At 41.2% G+C, this 14,070-nt stretch overlaps 1 protein-coding gene across 3 annotated transcripts in view; it reads right to left on the reverse strand.

The window, feature by feature from the left end:
* Positions 1-14,070, reverse strand: part of ltbp3 (latent transforming growth factor beta binding protein 3) — a 39,828-nt gene that overhangs the window by 16,784 nt on the left and 8,974 nt on the right. For all 3 annotated transcript variants that reach the window (XM_019364054.2, XM_005472081.4, XM_005472080.4), the window contains exons 2-11: positions 7,439-7,711; positions 7,193-7,356; positions 6,997-7,102; positions 4,605-4,691; positions 2,751-2,867; positions 2,475-2,627; positions 687-785; positions 569-582; positions 416-482; positions 150-227 (exon numbers count right to left, since the gene is read on the reverse strand). In XM_019364054.2, the coding sequence (XP_019219599.1) occupies positions 150-227; positions 416-482; positions 569-582; positions 687-785; positions 2,475-2,627; positions 2,751-2,867; positions 4,605-4,691; positions 6,997-7,102; positions 7,193-7,356; positions 7,439-7,711 (1,158 nt within the window). The remainder of the gene's footprint in view (positions 1-149; positions 228-415; positions 483-568; positions 583-686; positions 786-2,474; positions 2,628-2,750; positions 2,868-4,604; positions 4,692-6,996; positions 7,103-7,192; positions 7,357-7,438; positions 7,712-14,070) is intronic.

Consider the following 14,070-nt stretch of genomic DNA (forward strand, 5'->3'; position numbering starts at 1 on the left):
TCTTCGCTTACTGGGGAATGTGGAGAGCTGGATTTTTCTGCCTTTGTGGTGCATGAAACATGAGCCAGCATTTATATTCAGAACCCTTTAAGAAGTTAATAGAAAGAGATTTTTTTAAGCTGGTTTGACGGCTTGTGTTTGAGACTCACGGAAGACTTTTGTCTGTGTTTCGAAGGGGTCATTGCCGGGGGTCATTCGGATGATTGTCGGCGGGGTGGGTTTAATAACTGTGGAGAAATGAAGTGGGCAGACTTCAGGAGGAACTATGACATGTTCAAGTCCTGATATTTGAGCATTCTTCACAGCATTCAGTCTACAATGTCTACAAATGTTCCCTGCAGTGTGCATTTAGTGAATAAATTTCATTTTTTTTCATATGTATGACTCATGCTGGCGACCCTCGAGGTGCGCTTACCAGGCACACGAGGACGGGTGGTGCTGGTGGGGACCTGGTGCGCAGTGGTCGTTGTCTCTGCATGAATCTGATTGGGAAGAGACGATCTGATTTTAAAACGGCAACAGTGATTACTTTTTATTACTGTATTAAAATGTAGAAATTATATCTTACCCTCTTGGTGTGCTCTGAAAAAAAGGGCAATAAAGGGAAATTTAAGCTCTCAATTCACATGATTCATATAAAAAAAAGATTTTTTTTTAAATTGCAAAGAGATTCTTTGTGCACTTACCTTGGTTTTCATGGTCACTGGGGACGGTGATTTGGACCGTCTCTCTTATGTTTTGTAAAAAGTAGCCTTTCCCAGCAGGGCAGAGTTTTTTGAAGGCCACTAAATGCCGTCGGGAGGAAAAAAGAGGAGAGGACTTAATTGTTACTTAAATTTTCACACCCTGTAAAATAGTTTCAGCCAACTAATAGTAAGTTTGGAGAATTAATAGGTTGATATGTTTAAGTACAACCAAAAGACTACATTTTGGACTCTAACCCTGCAAAGAGAAATTATTTAAAAAGCATATGGAAATCCCAAAATGCAGGTTTTGTAACTTTAAGAGAGAAAGAAACTACACTGCTTAAAAATAATTGATCTGGTCAGTTGAGTAGCAGAGGGGTAATGAAATTAATACCAGGTGCACTAAAAGGGCAACAATGAGACAACCCTCAAAATGCTGACATTTTCCCCATCAGCAGGACCGGTATGAAGTGCTTAGTGGAAGGAGGGACAGGATGAGTACTGCTAGGGTCACAAAATGACCTCCAGCAGGTCACTAGTGTGAATGTCTCTGACCAAACAATCAGAAACAGACTTCATGAGGGTGGCCTTGTGGCCTGATGTGCTTTATTGGGCCTTGTGCTCCCTGCCTGGCGTGGTGAAGTCCAATTGACACAGAGGGACACACACAACTCAACAGGATTGACTGCTATTAGCCATCAGGATGACATCCTTGGACCTATTTTCAGACCCAGTACTCCTCATGTGGAGTATGCAGGCAGTTCCTGGAGGATGAATCATTAGATACTAATCACAAGGCCCCAACGCTCGCCTCACCTAAATCCAATAAAACGACTCTATTTCAGTTTATCTGGCACCAACACTTTGTACTGTCCAAGAGCTCAGTGATGACCCGATCCAGATCTAGCAGAGATTCCACCAGGACACCATCTGTCCTCCCATTAGGAGCGTGCCCAGATGTTGTCAGGCATGTCAGCACATGGGGGCCATACAAACTACCATTCTGAGCTGCTGCAGTGAAATCTCAGCAGAGCCTACTGGACCAGCCTACTGCATCATTTTTCACCTTTTTTCAGGGATCTTTGAATTCAGCCCTTTGGAGGTCGATCATTTTTATGTCATCATCAAATGATGTGGCATCCTTTCATTCCTAACACATTGCCCGGTCCATATCAGTATAGATATCCAGCATGGGGTTTTTTCCCCACTGAGCTCTTATGTGTTTTCATAGTTTGACTTTAATTTGTTTTGAGCAGTGTAAGAATGTTTATCTTTTTAAATTAAATTATGAAAAGAAAATTAAGTATATTCTACTTAGTTCACTTAATGGCCTAACAGTTCAAAATATCCTGCGTTTTTTTCTTATTCTATTCATCCCATCAGACTGAAGAGAGCAGAAACTGTTTACATCTGAGAAGCTGTAACGATTTATTTTGTGCAACTATTTTTACTAATTGTCAAACACAGCAGCAAACTGTATCCTCCCGCATGGGCAACAAAATGCAAAGCTCGAATGCTTTCTTTTGTTATTATTAATCCTATTTTGCAAACTTTCATGTCATCAAGAATGAAGAGCTGAGCTGCATAATGACCTGGAAAAATCTCTACAATGTATCTAGCTAAATGAAAATAATGATTATTTATTTAAAGAGGAATTCTCTGTTGATCATAAATAAGTAACTTTGTTTCTAGAACATGCTGGTGTGCAGCGAGCGGACTGATGTCCCCGTGACAAAAACGAACACGGCGCTCGACGTGGCAGGAAGTAAAACTCGTAAACTGACTCACCTGTACCCTCCTCAGGACATCTTTCACAGTTTCGGCCCCAGGCTTTGCCCACTGTGCAGCAGCATACCGCCTGGGTGTGGGGGGTCGGCAGCGGGTAATTGCAGCTCCTGTCGTTGGATGCTATCCGGAAGCACTGACCCAGAGGTGGATACTCTAACAAAGGAGAAAAGTGTTGTGGCAATCTATCCCGACAGTATATTACACGTTTGGAACGATTGTTTCATGTCTCGTGCTTCGTGGCTATGCAATAAAAAGCCAGAGAGGGTTTTTATTCACCAACACATCGATTTCTCTCCAAGACAAAACCAGATTTGCAGGAACACTTGAAGCTGCCCAGTGTGTTCAAACAGTCTCCGTTCTGACAGACGCCCTGCATGGAGCACTCGTTGATGTCTTCAGGGTCAGCAGGTCAGGTGGAGGAAAAGATAAGATTAAAATTAGAAAAGACTCCTAAACTTGGCTTTAAACTCTGTTCTTTTCCTTGTTATAAGCTACTCCTGGATACTGTAAAAAAATATTTGGCCCCTTCCTGAGTTTTAAATTTGTTTTTGCACATTTATGTACATGTTTCAGCTCATTGAACAAATTTTAATGTTAAACAAGGACAACCTGAGTAAACCCAAAATGTAGTTTTTAAATGATGTTACCTACTTGGATCTGTGTGAAAAAGTAATTGACCCCTAAAGAACAGCAAGGACTGCAATCAGGTGTTTGTGACGACTGGCAAAGAGTGTTTCACGGGCCACACTGAAGGCCTGAACAGCCAGGTTGAGGTCCTGCCAAAGCATCTCAATCGAACTTTTATTAGGCGGGTCCAAAACCTTTATGCTGGACTTGCTGGTGTGTTTCAAATCATTGTTCTCCTGCTAACCCGAGTGCGTTTGTGCTTCAAGACACAAACTGAGGGTCAGACGTTCTCATTCAGGGTTTTCTGGTAGAAAGCAGAATTCATGGTTCCCTCACACTGCCACCTCAGACTGTTTGATGGTATGATGTTCTTTTCATGAAACGTTGTGTTTGTTTTTTAGTTAGACTTCACCTCTTACAACTATAACATGTTTTATGCAAATAGACAACGAGAAGAAACATATTAGACTATCTACTGATGGTTTTTTGTGATATGACTTGTCGTATTTGCTCAAACCAACGTGAAAGTTGAATGAAAATACCATTTTCATTTTTGTGAGTAATAGTTGCTTTATGAAAAGTTTTATTTTGCATTATAATGAAATGCGACTATATATAACTCAGAAATTGTCATGAGTCGTCTTTTACAATGTGAAGAGTTTACAAGACAGATTGAAGTTTGTTTTGGTTTTTTATATATATATCTTTTAACTATCCAGTACTCAGACATTGGTACATTATGTCTCTGTCCCAGATTAGAGATTCAGACTCATTTTGACGGTAAGAAAGATCAGGGACAATTTCAGGCTTTTATCTTTAATTGTTTTTGAAATATTCATGTTCAAATATTGGCTCAGATTTTAATGTGTGAAAAAATGGTTTGAGAGTGGGTCAATGGACCACTTTGCAAATTAAAAAAGAGAGCAAAATTACCCTGAAAAACATTTAATATATAAAGGCAAAAATTCACTGACCTTATTACATCAAACTGTGGGTCATAAAATGTTGAGATGACGCTCAAGCAAGAAATGTTCTAAATAAATGGCTGGTTTGACATGGAGTGACCCAAATTTGAGACGGGCCTTTGTGCTCTTTGTGGTCAGCAGTGGTTTTCTCCTTGGACTCTCACACAGCTGCCTTTTTTGCCCAGGCTCTTTCTTATTGTTGAAACATGAACTCTGACCTTGACAGATGGAAAGTGATGCCTGAAGATTTTGGTCAGCTGGCCACTGCTGGGAAGCTTCACTACTGTACCAAGATTTCTCCATTTGTGGATAATGGCTCTCACCGTGGTTCATTAGAGTCCCAAAGCCTTAGAAATGGCTTGGTAATCATTACTGAGGGGAATTACTTTTTCACAAAGGGTTTGGATAACTTAACTAAGGTCATATTTTAAAAACTGCATTTTCTATTTACTCAGGTTATCTTTGTCAAATATTAACACTTATTGTTTAAAGTAAGAATTCAGGAATGGGGAAAATACTTTTCACGGCTCTACCTTACCTTTACAGTGAGTGCTGTTGAATCTTTTATAGCCTTGGGGACAAGTAGAGCCATAGTCTTCCACAATGTTCTGTTTGACTGATGCATCTGAGGAAAGACACAGCAGAGCACACAGGTAAAGGTATATGAAAAGCAGAGAGTTTCACATCAAATTATACAAAATGTTTAGGCACCCACCAGGTAAATGCACCGCAGTTGCAATTTTGCATACTCCAAATACTACAACAGCCCTTTACAACTAAGCAAGCAGCTGTGAAACTCCCACATCACCTGTACCTCAGGTATTCTCATCTAAATCTCATCAGTAAATCTTATATAAGGCTTTAGTGTCTCCCTACCGTTGCTACAGATCTGCAAACTGTTTTGCAACCCAGCTCCACCCCTGCTTCTCCTTTCATGTGGTGTCTGACAATCAATACTGTATCCTTTGTAATGCCTGTTCTGTTCTGCCCAGTGATCTGGCTGCTGTTCTACACACCCCCAGCTTTCCACACAAGCAGGCAGAACAGGAGGAAGTTCCTACACTAAACTCACAACACTACCTATAGTTTACTGCAGGTGGAAATGAGAGCCTTCTTTTGAATGTAGTGGTCCTGGTTATCTGTTCATGCAACACTTTTTCACTTCTCTCTTAAACTCTTTGCTGCACAAAACCGCTTCCACGACTTTTCGAACAACTGTCACACAATCAAAGCCTTCAAGCAAAGCGTGAGAAAAGGGAGAATAGTTTTGTAATTATTGTAGAGGTGGGTGGGAGTTTAATTCTTGACAGGAAAAAACACAGAAGTCCAAGTTTTAAATGTCAGTAATTGGGGAAAGCACCTTTTTACTGCGAGCTAAGTGACAGAGCTTTCTCCCAGTGTCTGTGGAGGCTCTCTGCAGGTCTCCCACAGTCCAAAGACACGACAGCCCAGAAACATGAGTTTGGACTGTGGAATCGGTGTTTCTAAATCACCCATAGGTGTGAATGAGTGCATGAATGAGTGTCTGTCTTTTTGTGTTAACCCCTTTTGACGGACTAGCCACCTATCTGGAGGGTACCACACCTCTCACTCAATGACAGCTGGGATAGACTCCAGACTGAAGGGGATACGCAGAAGAAAATGGATTACAATGGAAGATGGTTAAACACTATTGCCTGCCAATTCAGTTCAATTCAGTTTTATTTATATAGTGATAAATCCCAACAACAGTTGCATCAAGGAGTTTTATGTTGTAAGGTAAGGAGCCTACAATAATACAGACAAAAACCCAAACTTGAGCAACTGTCACTTGGTGGCAGTGGAAAGGAAAAACTCCCTTTTAACAGGAAGAAACCATCTGCTGCGATTGGTTCAGGTTGAAAGGACAAAAGACACGGAACAAAAAAAAGTTTTCATCTGCACAAAACTGCACGTTTATGTCTCAGTAATTGCTACTTCTCATTTTTTATGTATTTGTCTAATTGTGTGGTGGGGTATCCGTTCCTTTAATACTTTTTAGTTTTAGTTCCATTTTTAGGTCTGGACAAACCTTCCCTTTCTTTTTGTTTTCTTTTCTAATCATAGTTGTTTGAAGTCTTGGGGTGGTAGCTTGCAAGAGAACTGCCTTAAATTTTCTTTCATGAGACCTGAAATAATAAACCACGGTATTCTCCTCCTCCTTCTTACTGTTCAACTTTCCATCAGGGAGTAAAAACATGCAAAGCAGTTTTATGACAGAGCTGTGGAAACACTGCACATTGTGACATCACAATGGAAACAGAGGCAACACCGCAGCTTACCTTTATCATCTCATTGAAAAACAAAAAAAAGATTAAAAATAGAACCAGGTGTAACAAAACAGATAGCACTTTTTGCAAAAACAGCTTTTAAAAGACTAACCAGGATCAGGTTTTGTCAAAGGCCACATTGTCTGAAGCCAGAACTGAGAGAGGGAATAATAGCGGAGTGGAAAAAGCACGAGTAGCCAAGATTTTCATGAAATTTGATCTTCTGCAGCGTGATGACAGCGCTGAACTGGGCAGGCCCATAGGAACATGCTTAACTAGAGGGTTATTTTCCACATTCTCTTTTTCTGTCTCACTGTCTGTGTGTAATTCTCATAATTTCTTCCGTTTCCCCCACCTTACCGCTAACTTTCATGTAGACGTTCAGACACTCGTTTTTTTAATAGAGGTACAAAGTGATTGTTTTAATCCAGGGCCATAATTTCAGAAGGTGGAAGGTATAAATTGGTGGGAATGCTTCACATTTTTGGCTCGATAAACAGTAATTTTATTCCCGGGAACACACAAGATGTTCATTTAAAAAAAAAAATCTTAAAAATACTGTAGATAAAGATGACAGATATAAACCCTAGATGTGTGACATTTACAAAGCTGGTAAAAAAGGACATTTCTTGAGGTACTCACTTGGTAATTTGGGGCACTGGTAACATTTGTTTTGTCCCCATGAATTCCCCACACTCCCACAGCAATCCTCCTGATTGGTCAGAACAGGAAGCGGGGTGCTGTTGCACTAAAAGACCAATATTGAGAAACATTAACAATGGAAAAACAAGGAACGCATCTATATTTCAAGTTCAAAACTTCTTACAACTGAACTCACGGCTTGTTTGGGCGTGGTCTCTTGAAAGCAGCGCCCCTTTGGTTTGCGCCTCAGCTGGACCTGGCGTGTCCCCGTCTTATGAGGAGGTTTGATATCCGTTGAGTCAAGTGAGTGAATGACTACGGAGGTGTCTGGCGTGTGGTGAACACGTACATTAAACTGCACTGGAAGAGAAAAACCAGATATGAAAGGAAAGGGAAGAAGAGATATTACAGTGTGAGAAGTGCTGAGGCAGACGATAGGTACCTTCTGAGGAGTGATGCCCCGGCTGTGATAAGGGGACGTTGAAGATCGACATTGACGACGTGTGTGTAAACTGGCTGCGGCTTATGCTTGACTCCACAAATTTCTGGCCGTCTGGCTTTAAAGCTACGGGGTACACAGGCTGCTCGTTGCCTCGCGCTGCCTGGGGTTGCTGAAGAGGAAACTGGCAGAGTCGACCGGTGAAGCCGGGAGGGCACAGGCAGTGCTTCCTCGAGCTGCATACTCCTCCATTCAAACACGTCAGGGGACACACAACTGCAGAGAGGAAAAGGCAACAGGCGCAGTCTTAGAAATATAAGTTGATAAAGCATGTATTCATTTATTCACTAAAATACAAGTATTTCATACTTTAAAATCCATCAACATGTATTCATGAGTCTTGTCAGACTGAAAGTGCTGATTTAGGATCCCCTGAGTCAGAGGCAGACTTTTATATGATCTTTCATAGAGTGATGTGAACAGCCTGATGATTCAGTAATGTACAGCATAAGTATGGAAGACAGAGCAAATGGTTTGCAGCATAAGCAGGGCAGCGTAAAATCTTCGCTTTGAACCGTGCCACTATAAAAAAAAAGAACGAGTCCCTGCAGCCAGTCAGCCTGAGCAAGAAAGCAGGTAAAGTCATTGATCTGTATAACGGCTTCACTGTGGCATATGGGAAAGATCTTGAAGTTCGTGGGAAAGCGGCTGGCCTTAAAGGCATATACAGCACTCACTGCAGGTTTATTAGGTTCCCCGCTGTGTTTATTTAAGTGCAAAGTAGTTGAAATTCCCACAATAAGAACAATCGCAGGAAAGAGATAAGAGAGAGAGGGAGAGCACGACTGTAAGAAAACAGCAAGCAGAGATGAATCCACAGAGAAAGATAAAGCCCAAACAAGCTGGTGAAGTGGGAGTGAAGGCTTAGTCATGAAGGCTGTCTCATTATTGTGCTTCATTCCATGTTAGGTCTTTGTAACATCCCCAATTTTTGTGATAGACGTCCAAACACATGCAATGCAATTATGAATTAACATCATAAGCTACACGTATATTTAAGAGCAAATCAAGACAGTTATTATTAAATGTCTTGCAATTACATCACACAGCAAAAAATACTCACTGGCCACTTCATTAGGCACAGCAGTTCGACTGCTCATTAATGTGGCTTGTTTAATCTTATCAGCCAATCACATGGAAGCAAATCAATACATTTTGTTCAAACTGTGCATCAAAATAGGAAAAGAAAGATCGTTTGAAACTGCCACGGTTGTTGGTGCCGGATGGGCTGAGTGCTTTAGAAACTGCTGACCTGCTGAAATTTTACTCCACAGCCATCTCTAGTGTTTACAGACAATGAGCCAAAAAAAAGAAAATATCCAGTTTGTGGCAGAAAATGCCTTGTTGATGTAAGAGGTCAAGGAGGAATGACTGCTTCAAGTCGATAGGAAGGCAGCAGTAACGTTAGCAGCCACTTGTTACAACCAAGGTATGCAGAGGAGCATCTCTGAACGCACAACATGTCACGAGACACTGAAGCAGATGGGCTACAACAGCAGAAGACCACAGCGAGTGTCAGCTGAGAACAGAAAACTGGGGCTACAATTCACACAGGCTCATCAAAACTTTTAAATAAAAGATTGGAAAAATGTTGCCTGGTCCCATGAGTCTCAACATGAAAACACAGGCATCATAAAAACATCTCAAACTGGTTTCTTGCGACATGACGATAAGTTCACTGTACTCAAACGGACTTCAGCAGTCATCAGCATCATCTCATGTGATGAAATAGGAGATTCACATCACAGGTGTGCAGCCGCAGCTGTGTGATGATGTCATGGCAGTATGATTGACATGAAACAGATGCTTTGGGAAAATGACACATTATAACTAAACACATCCAGAAAAGGTGTATATAGGGTGCATAGCAATGTGAATGTTAGAGCGAAACATCTGAATGATGAAGCTCACACAGTAATCTAACAATGAATAAAAAAAATAAAGGCGTGTTTCTTCAAGGCGGGGCTCAGAGGTTTGATAAAGTGCACCATTTTTTCCACAGTGCCGCATAAAGATGTTCATCTTTAAGACAGTCTAAGCTTTCCATCTTGTATTACGTAAGAATTTTTTTTCAGTAAGAGAAATACTGTGTCTGAGCTTAAAAAAGGAGTCAGTCGGTTAATAAATCCACACATTTTGATAGTAAATCAGGCAGCTGGCAGCAACCTGTGGAAACTCCAAGAGGTTTGTGGTTAAAAAGCAGCTGTGGACACTACTCATCAGGTTAAGAGCTTTAATGATGCTGCGCTTGTGTCTTTAATGTGTCTTTTATGTAAGAGAAAAATGCGAGTATTATTAGCTGTCATCAAAGTCTCTGCCGAAAGAACGTGTGTGCTTTCCAAAATGATGACCAATTCATTAATTTTAAAAAAAGCTAGAGGTCTGTTTGAACAACAGAATCCGACTGCATTTAAGGCCCTTTTTTTAGGTTATAAACCAACCAATTAGTCAAGAAAACAAACCAAAAAAATTGACTGGATGAAAGCAACTGTTATTTTCTAACAAGCAAGAAAGAAACTAGACTTCAAATGACAGGGTGCTCACTTGTGGTGTTCACACAATGTTTTTGTTTCATTTTTCAGCTCCATTGTTCTCACTTCCTCGCACCCTCCCTTCGATTACCAAGATCCCAAACTTTTCTCCTATTAATGCAACTCCCTTTGTCAGAACGGTTTCCCCTCGGTTATTTTGCTGCCGTGTTTTCCTCCTTTGTCTCTTTTCGTGTCACTCGAAGTTGAATTACAGCCTCCTTGTTAAATGCACTCACTGTTGTCTTCCTCCTCCTCACCACCGCTTCAGACCTCTGCCTAAATATAGAGTCCGCCATCTCTTCTACGTGAGTTCTGCTTAATCACTCAAAACTTCAAATCCATTTTTCACCAAAGAAACATTTGCTATAGAGCTAACCACTCCTGTATCGCTACAATATTAACTTTGGAGAGGAGAGGAGAGGAGAGGAGAGGAGAGGAGAGGAGGCCTCTCACTGTTGCTGAGCCAGGTTCACACACGTGGAAGTAATTAGTTGCGGACTGCCGAGGAGTCTGGGCTGTGGTGTAATTAGGGGACTAGATCACTTTAAGCACAGCAGGGACATCCTCACATGGTGAAAGTCTGGCAGAAAAATGAAAGAACTTCAATGAAACACCCAACAAGTGGCATAAAATATTTTCACTCTGAAGCAACATGGACACTTCAGAGGAAGTCTGCCTATAACACTTCGTGACAGAGGACTTTAACCACTAGGACTGGGTGCAGGCGGCAACATGCAGAATCAGGTGGAAAGGCTCAGGCACAGACTGAAGACTACTTAACTCTGACATAAGAGCTCCAGTTTCCAAGGTTCACATTTCAGAACTGGATTTCGAATGAGAGGAAACTGGGAAAATGAGGGCCTTGAAAATTGAGATTGCAGACACAGAAAAAGAGCCGGAGGACTTTTTTCCCCGAATCTTACATTAGATTACACAATCTAAACTCACAGAGGCTGTGGAAACGACAAACTGTAGACAGTCTGGACTTGAGCTGGGAATGTGTCTGAATGAGACCTGATCCAGGCTTAGCTCCTCAAAGAAGAGAAGAGAGAACATTTTTCATACCTGGAGTTGAATTTCTTGGACCAAACCGTAGGGTCCTGTGAATAAAACTTCTTGATGTTTTTAGCCCGACGCTGCGCCAAGCTACATGCAACAATGCTGATTACACAAACAATACTCTGTGGATAACATCTTCTGCTTGGTGCATGATTATATATATCACATCTGTTGTTTCTGTGACCGCTCTATTTTTACACTGAGTCATGAAACACGCTGGTTTATCTATTTTAAACAGAAAAACAGTTTTAAAAAAGGGTCATTCACAACATACAGAGATGATTCTACGCAGATTTGTTATGACAGATAGTCCAGTTTTTGGAGGGAAAATTCGCTCTGTTGTTTGTGTCTTCTGGCTGTTTAAAGGAACAAACTCCACCCTTGAAAGGTTGTAAAATATACTCCTGACGAAGAGCAAAGTGAGCCAGCAGCTCTAATTAAACTGTAGTTTTAAAAAAAAGAACAGAATTTCATTTTAAAATCAAATCCAGACACACCTAAACAAGAGAGACTTTAGATGTAGGAAATATCATCATCTGTGATATTGCAGATGAGCTTATTCCTTCCTTTTTGGGCTTCTTGACAACTATTAAGATGTTCTTCTCTACGTGTTACATGCTGCTGTGAGCGTTTTGTTGTGTAATGTCATAGAAAAAAACCCATATATTTATTTACAAAAGGCTTTAAACAGAAATGTCCGAGTTAACAGAAAAAAACAACCTGCAACATCTGAAAATTTCAAATTAAGCCAAAGTGAAAGAGCAAAAATCTGAAGATCCTCAAGAGGCCATTTCAGACAGGCTTCAAAACTTGGTCAGCCCCTGAGCTCCCATGTTATAATGTTAAAAGGCCTAACTTAACAGCAGAAATAAACATATCAATTTCTGCTTCTTTTTTTTTTAGGTCTTCATAACTTTGGCTATAATTGCCCAGAGATACTGCCATGATGTCTGCTGGGTGGCAAGACAACACAAGCAGCCAAGATGCAACTGTTTCAGGACTTACTGAAGTCTGGTAGATGATCGCGGGATCCTTTCCATGGTAAACAAAAATGCCTCCATAACAACCAGCCAAGTGTAAAAAACCCTCTGCAGGAGGAGGCTTTATCACTCAGTGCACCATTTAGGCATATGATGTCAATTCTATCAGAACAAGAAGACTGTATACGGGAGCAAAGAGCGTTCAGCACAAAGTGCATTCTGCACCAGCATTCTCTGGATGACTGAGTCTGTGTTCAGGAAGGAGGAACTATGGAGGTTTTGAATAGCTCATGGCCTTAAGCACATAACATCATCTCTAAAACAGTGGAGTCAGTGTGATGCATGCACATGCCTGGCTTCCTGTGGCACAGGGTGACGTGTTTATTCGTGTTTATTCATGATATGACAGAAGTGAAAATATGAGCTCTACTTTCCGCTTGGATTCAGGGGTGAGGAAGGTTTCCGGGGTCCCAGGAGTTACGTATCAAGTTAAAGCTCCGACGGCAGGTGGTGTTACACCTGCACTATCCTGACGTATAAACCTCCGCTTCACATCTTTCTCCTTTAAGTTCGAGCCATGCACAGACTAATGTTTCCTGCAGATTTTGTTTGTAAGTGGGTGTGTTTGTTTGTGTGAGAGTGCTATTAAGTCAAGGGTGTATCGCCTCCTCAGAATGCTGCTGCGGTGGAGCGACTGCACCACATTACAAGCTGAAAAGGGCACAACGTTTAAAAGCTGAGATCATAACAAAGGGTTTTGCTCTCCGGCGGACTTTCCCTTTAAATCATCACCTCGGAGTTCATTAGCAGAATTTATGATCCAAAATCGCTCAGCGACTCCGTCTGTCAGCTAGCTTAGCCTCTCGGAGACAGACGCCCTCTGTTTTCCACCACACCTTTGTCTTTACAGATCTAACACATTCCTGAGACGAGAGGTGGTGTGTTATTAAAAATCAAACGTGCTTAAGAGTTATTTGGTGGTCTGGATGAATGTGAGGCATGAACAGGGCTGGCTGCGTCAGTGGCGGGATGTGGAACATGTGCATCTGAAGCAACTACTTTATCATGAACAATATTTTCCACATGTTAAAAAACAACTGAAGAAGTAGAGAACAGTCCATGATTTCAACATTACTCACTGCTAATCCATGCCAAATCAATCCACATGAAGTTTTTAATAGATAACTTTATTCACTTCAGATCATGTAGACACACTGCTGCCATTTCATATTTTTGATCTATCTTTCCAAAATGTGGAGCAAAGAAAGCATTTGAAGTTGACCTTGTGCTTTGCTGTTATGCTTTCAAAACCTAATTTAATTTTGAATGCCAGCTTCCCCGTGCGCTCCGAGAGTCAGGAAGCTTATAATTTTCCCACCCACCACTGACTTCAGAAGAAAGACACGAACAGCACAAAGAGACAGGAGGGAGACTCCTTGTCTTCAAGCTCTTATCATCAGCGCTTCAAGTGATGGACAAATGAGAGGGAACAAACAGTGTATTTATTATATATATGTATATCAAGTACATGTTAAAGTGAGGGAATAAAGCCACACGAGAGATGTTAAATCCATAGACTAAAGAATAACATGCCGTTTTTGGATTATTGCGATTCCCAGACACTTATTTCTTTAAGAAAAAAAAACCAGATTGGTACATTCCTCAGCTCCTACGTAAGCAAGCCCAGTGTAACGAAAAAGACATAAAAGAATCCAAGTATGTCCAAAAAAAGCCCAGGAAGACTCGATCAGATTGAAAGATCTGAAAAGTTTAATGATGTTAAAGAAAGAAACAAAGAAAGAGAGAAAGAAAGAGTTGCCCTTTGAGTACCCTGTGAAAAACCCACCCACTCACTTCTGTCTGTCTGGAGATGACGCATCATCAGCCCCCTCCCTCCACGGCGTCCTTTCAGCCGCAGCCGCACCCTCCCAGCACAAAAACAACAAATTACAGTCCTACAGACTGCAACTCACTGAACTGAAAGCTACCCCACATAATCTTGAGC

Source organism: Oreochromis niloticus, linkage group LG10, assembly GCF_001858045.2.
Source record: "Oreochromis niloticus isolate F11D_XX linkage group LG10, O_niloticus_UMD_NMBU, whole genome shotgun sequence".
NCBI classification, from domain to species: domain Eukaryota; kingdom Metazoa; phylum Chordata; class Actinopteri; order Cichliformes; family Cichlidae; genus Oreochromis; species Oreochromis niloticus.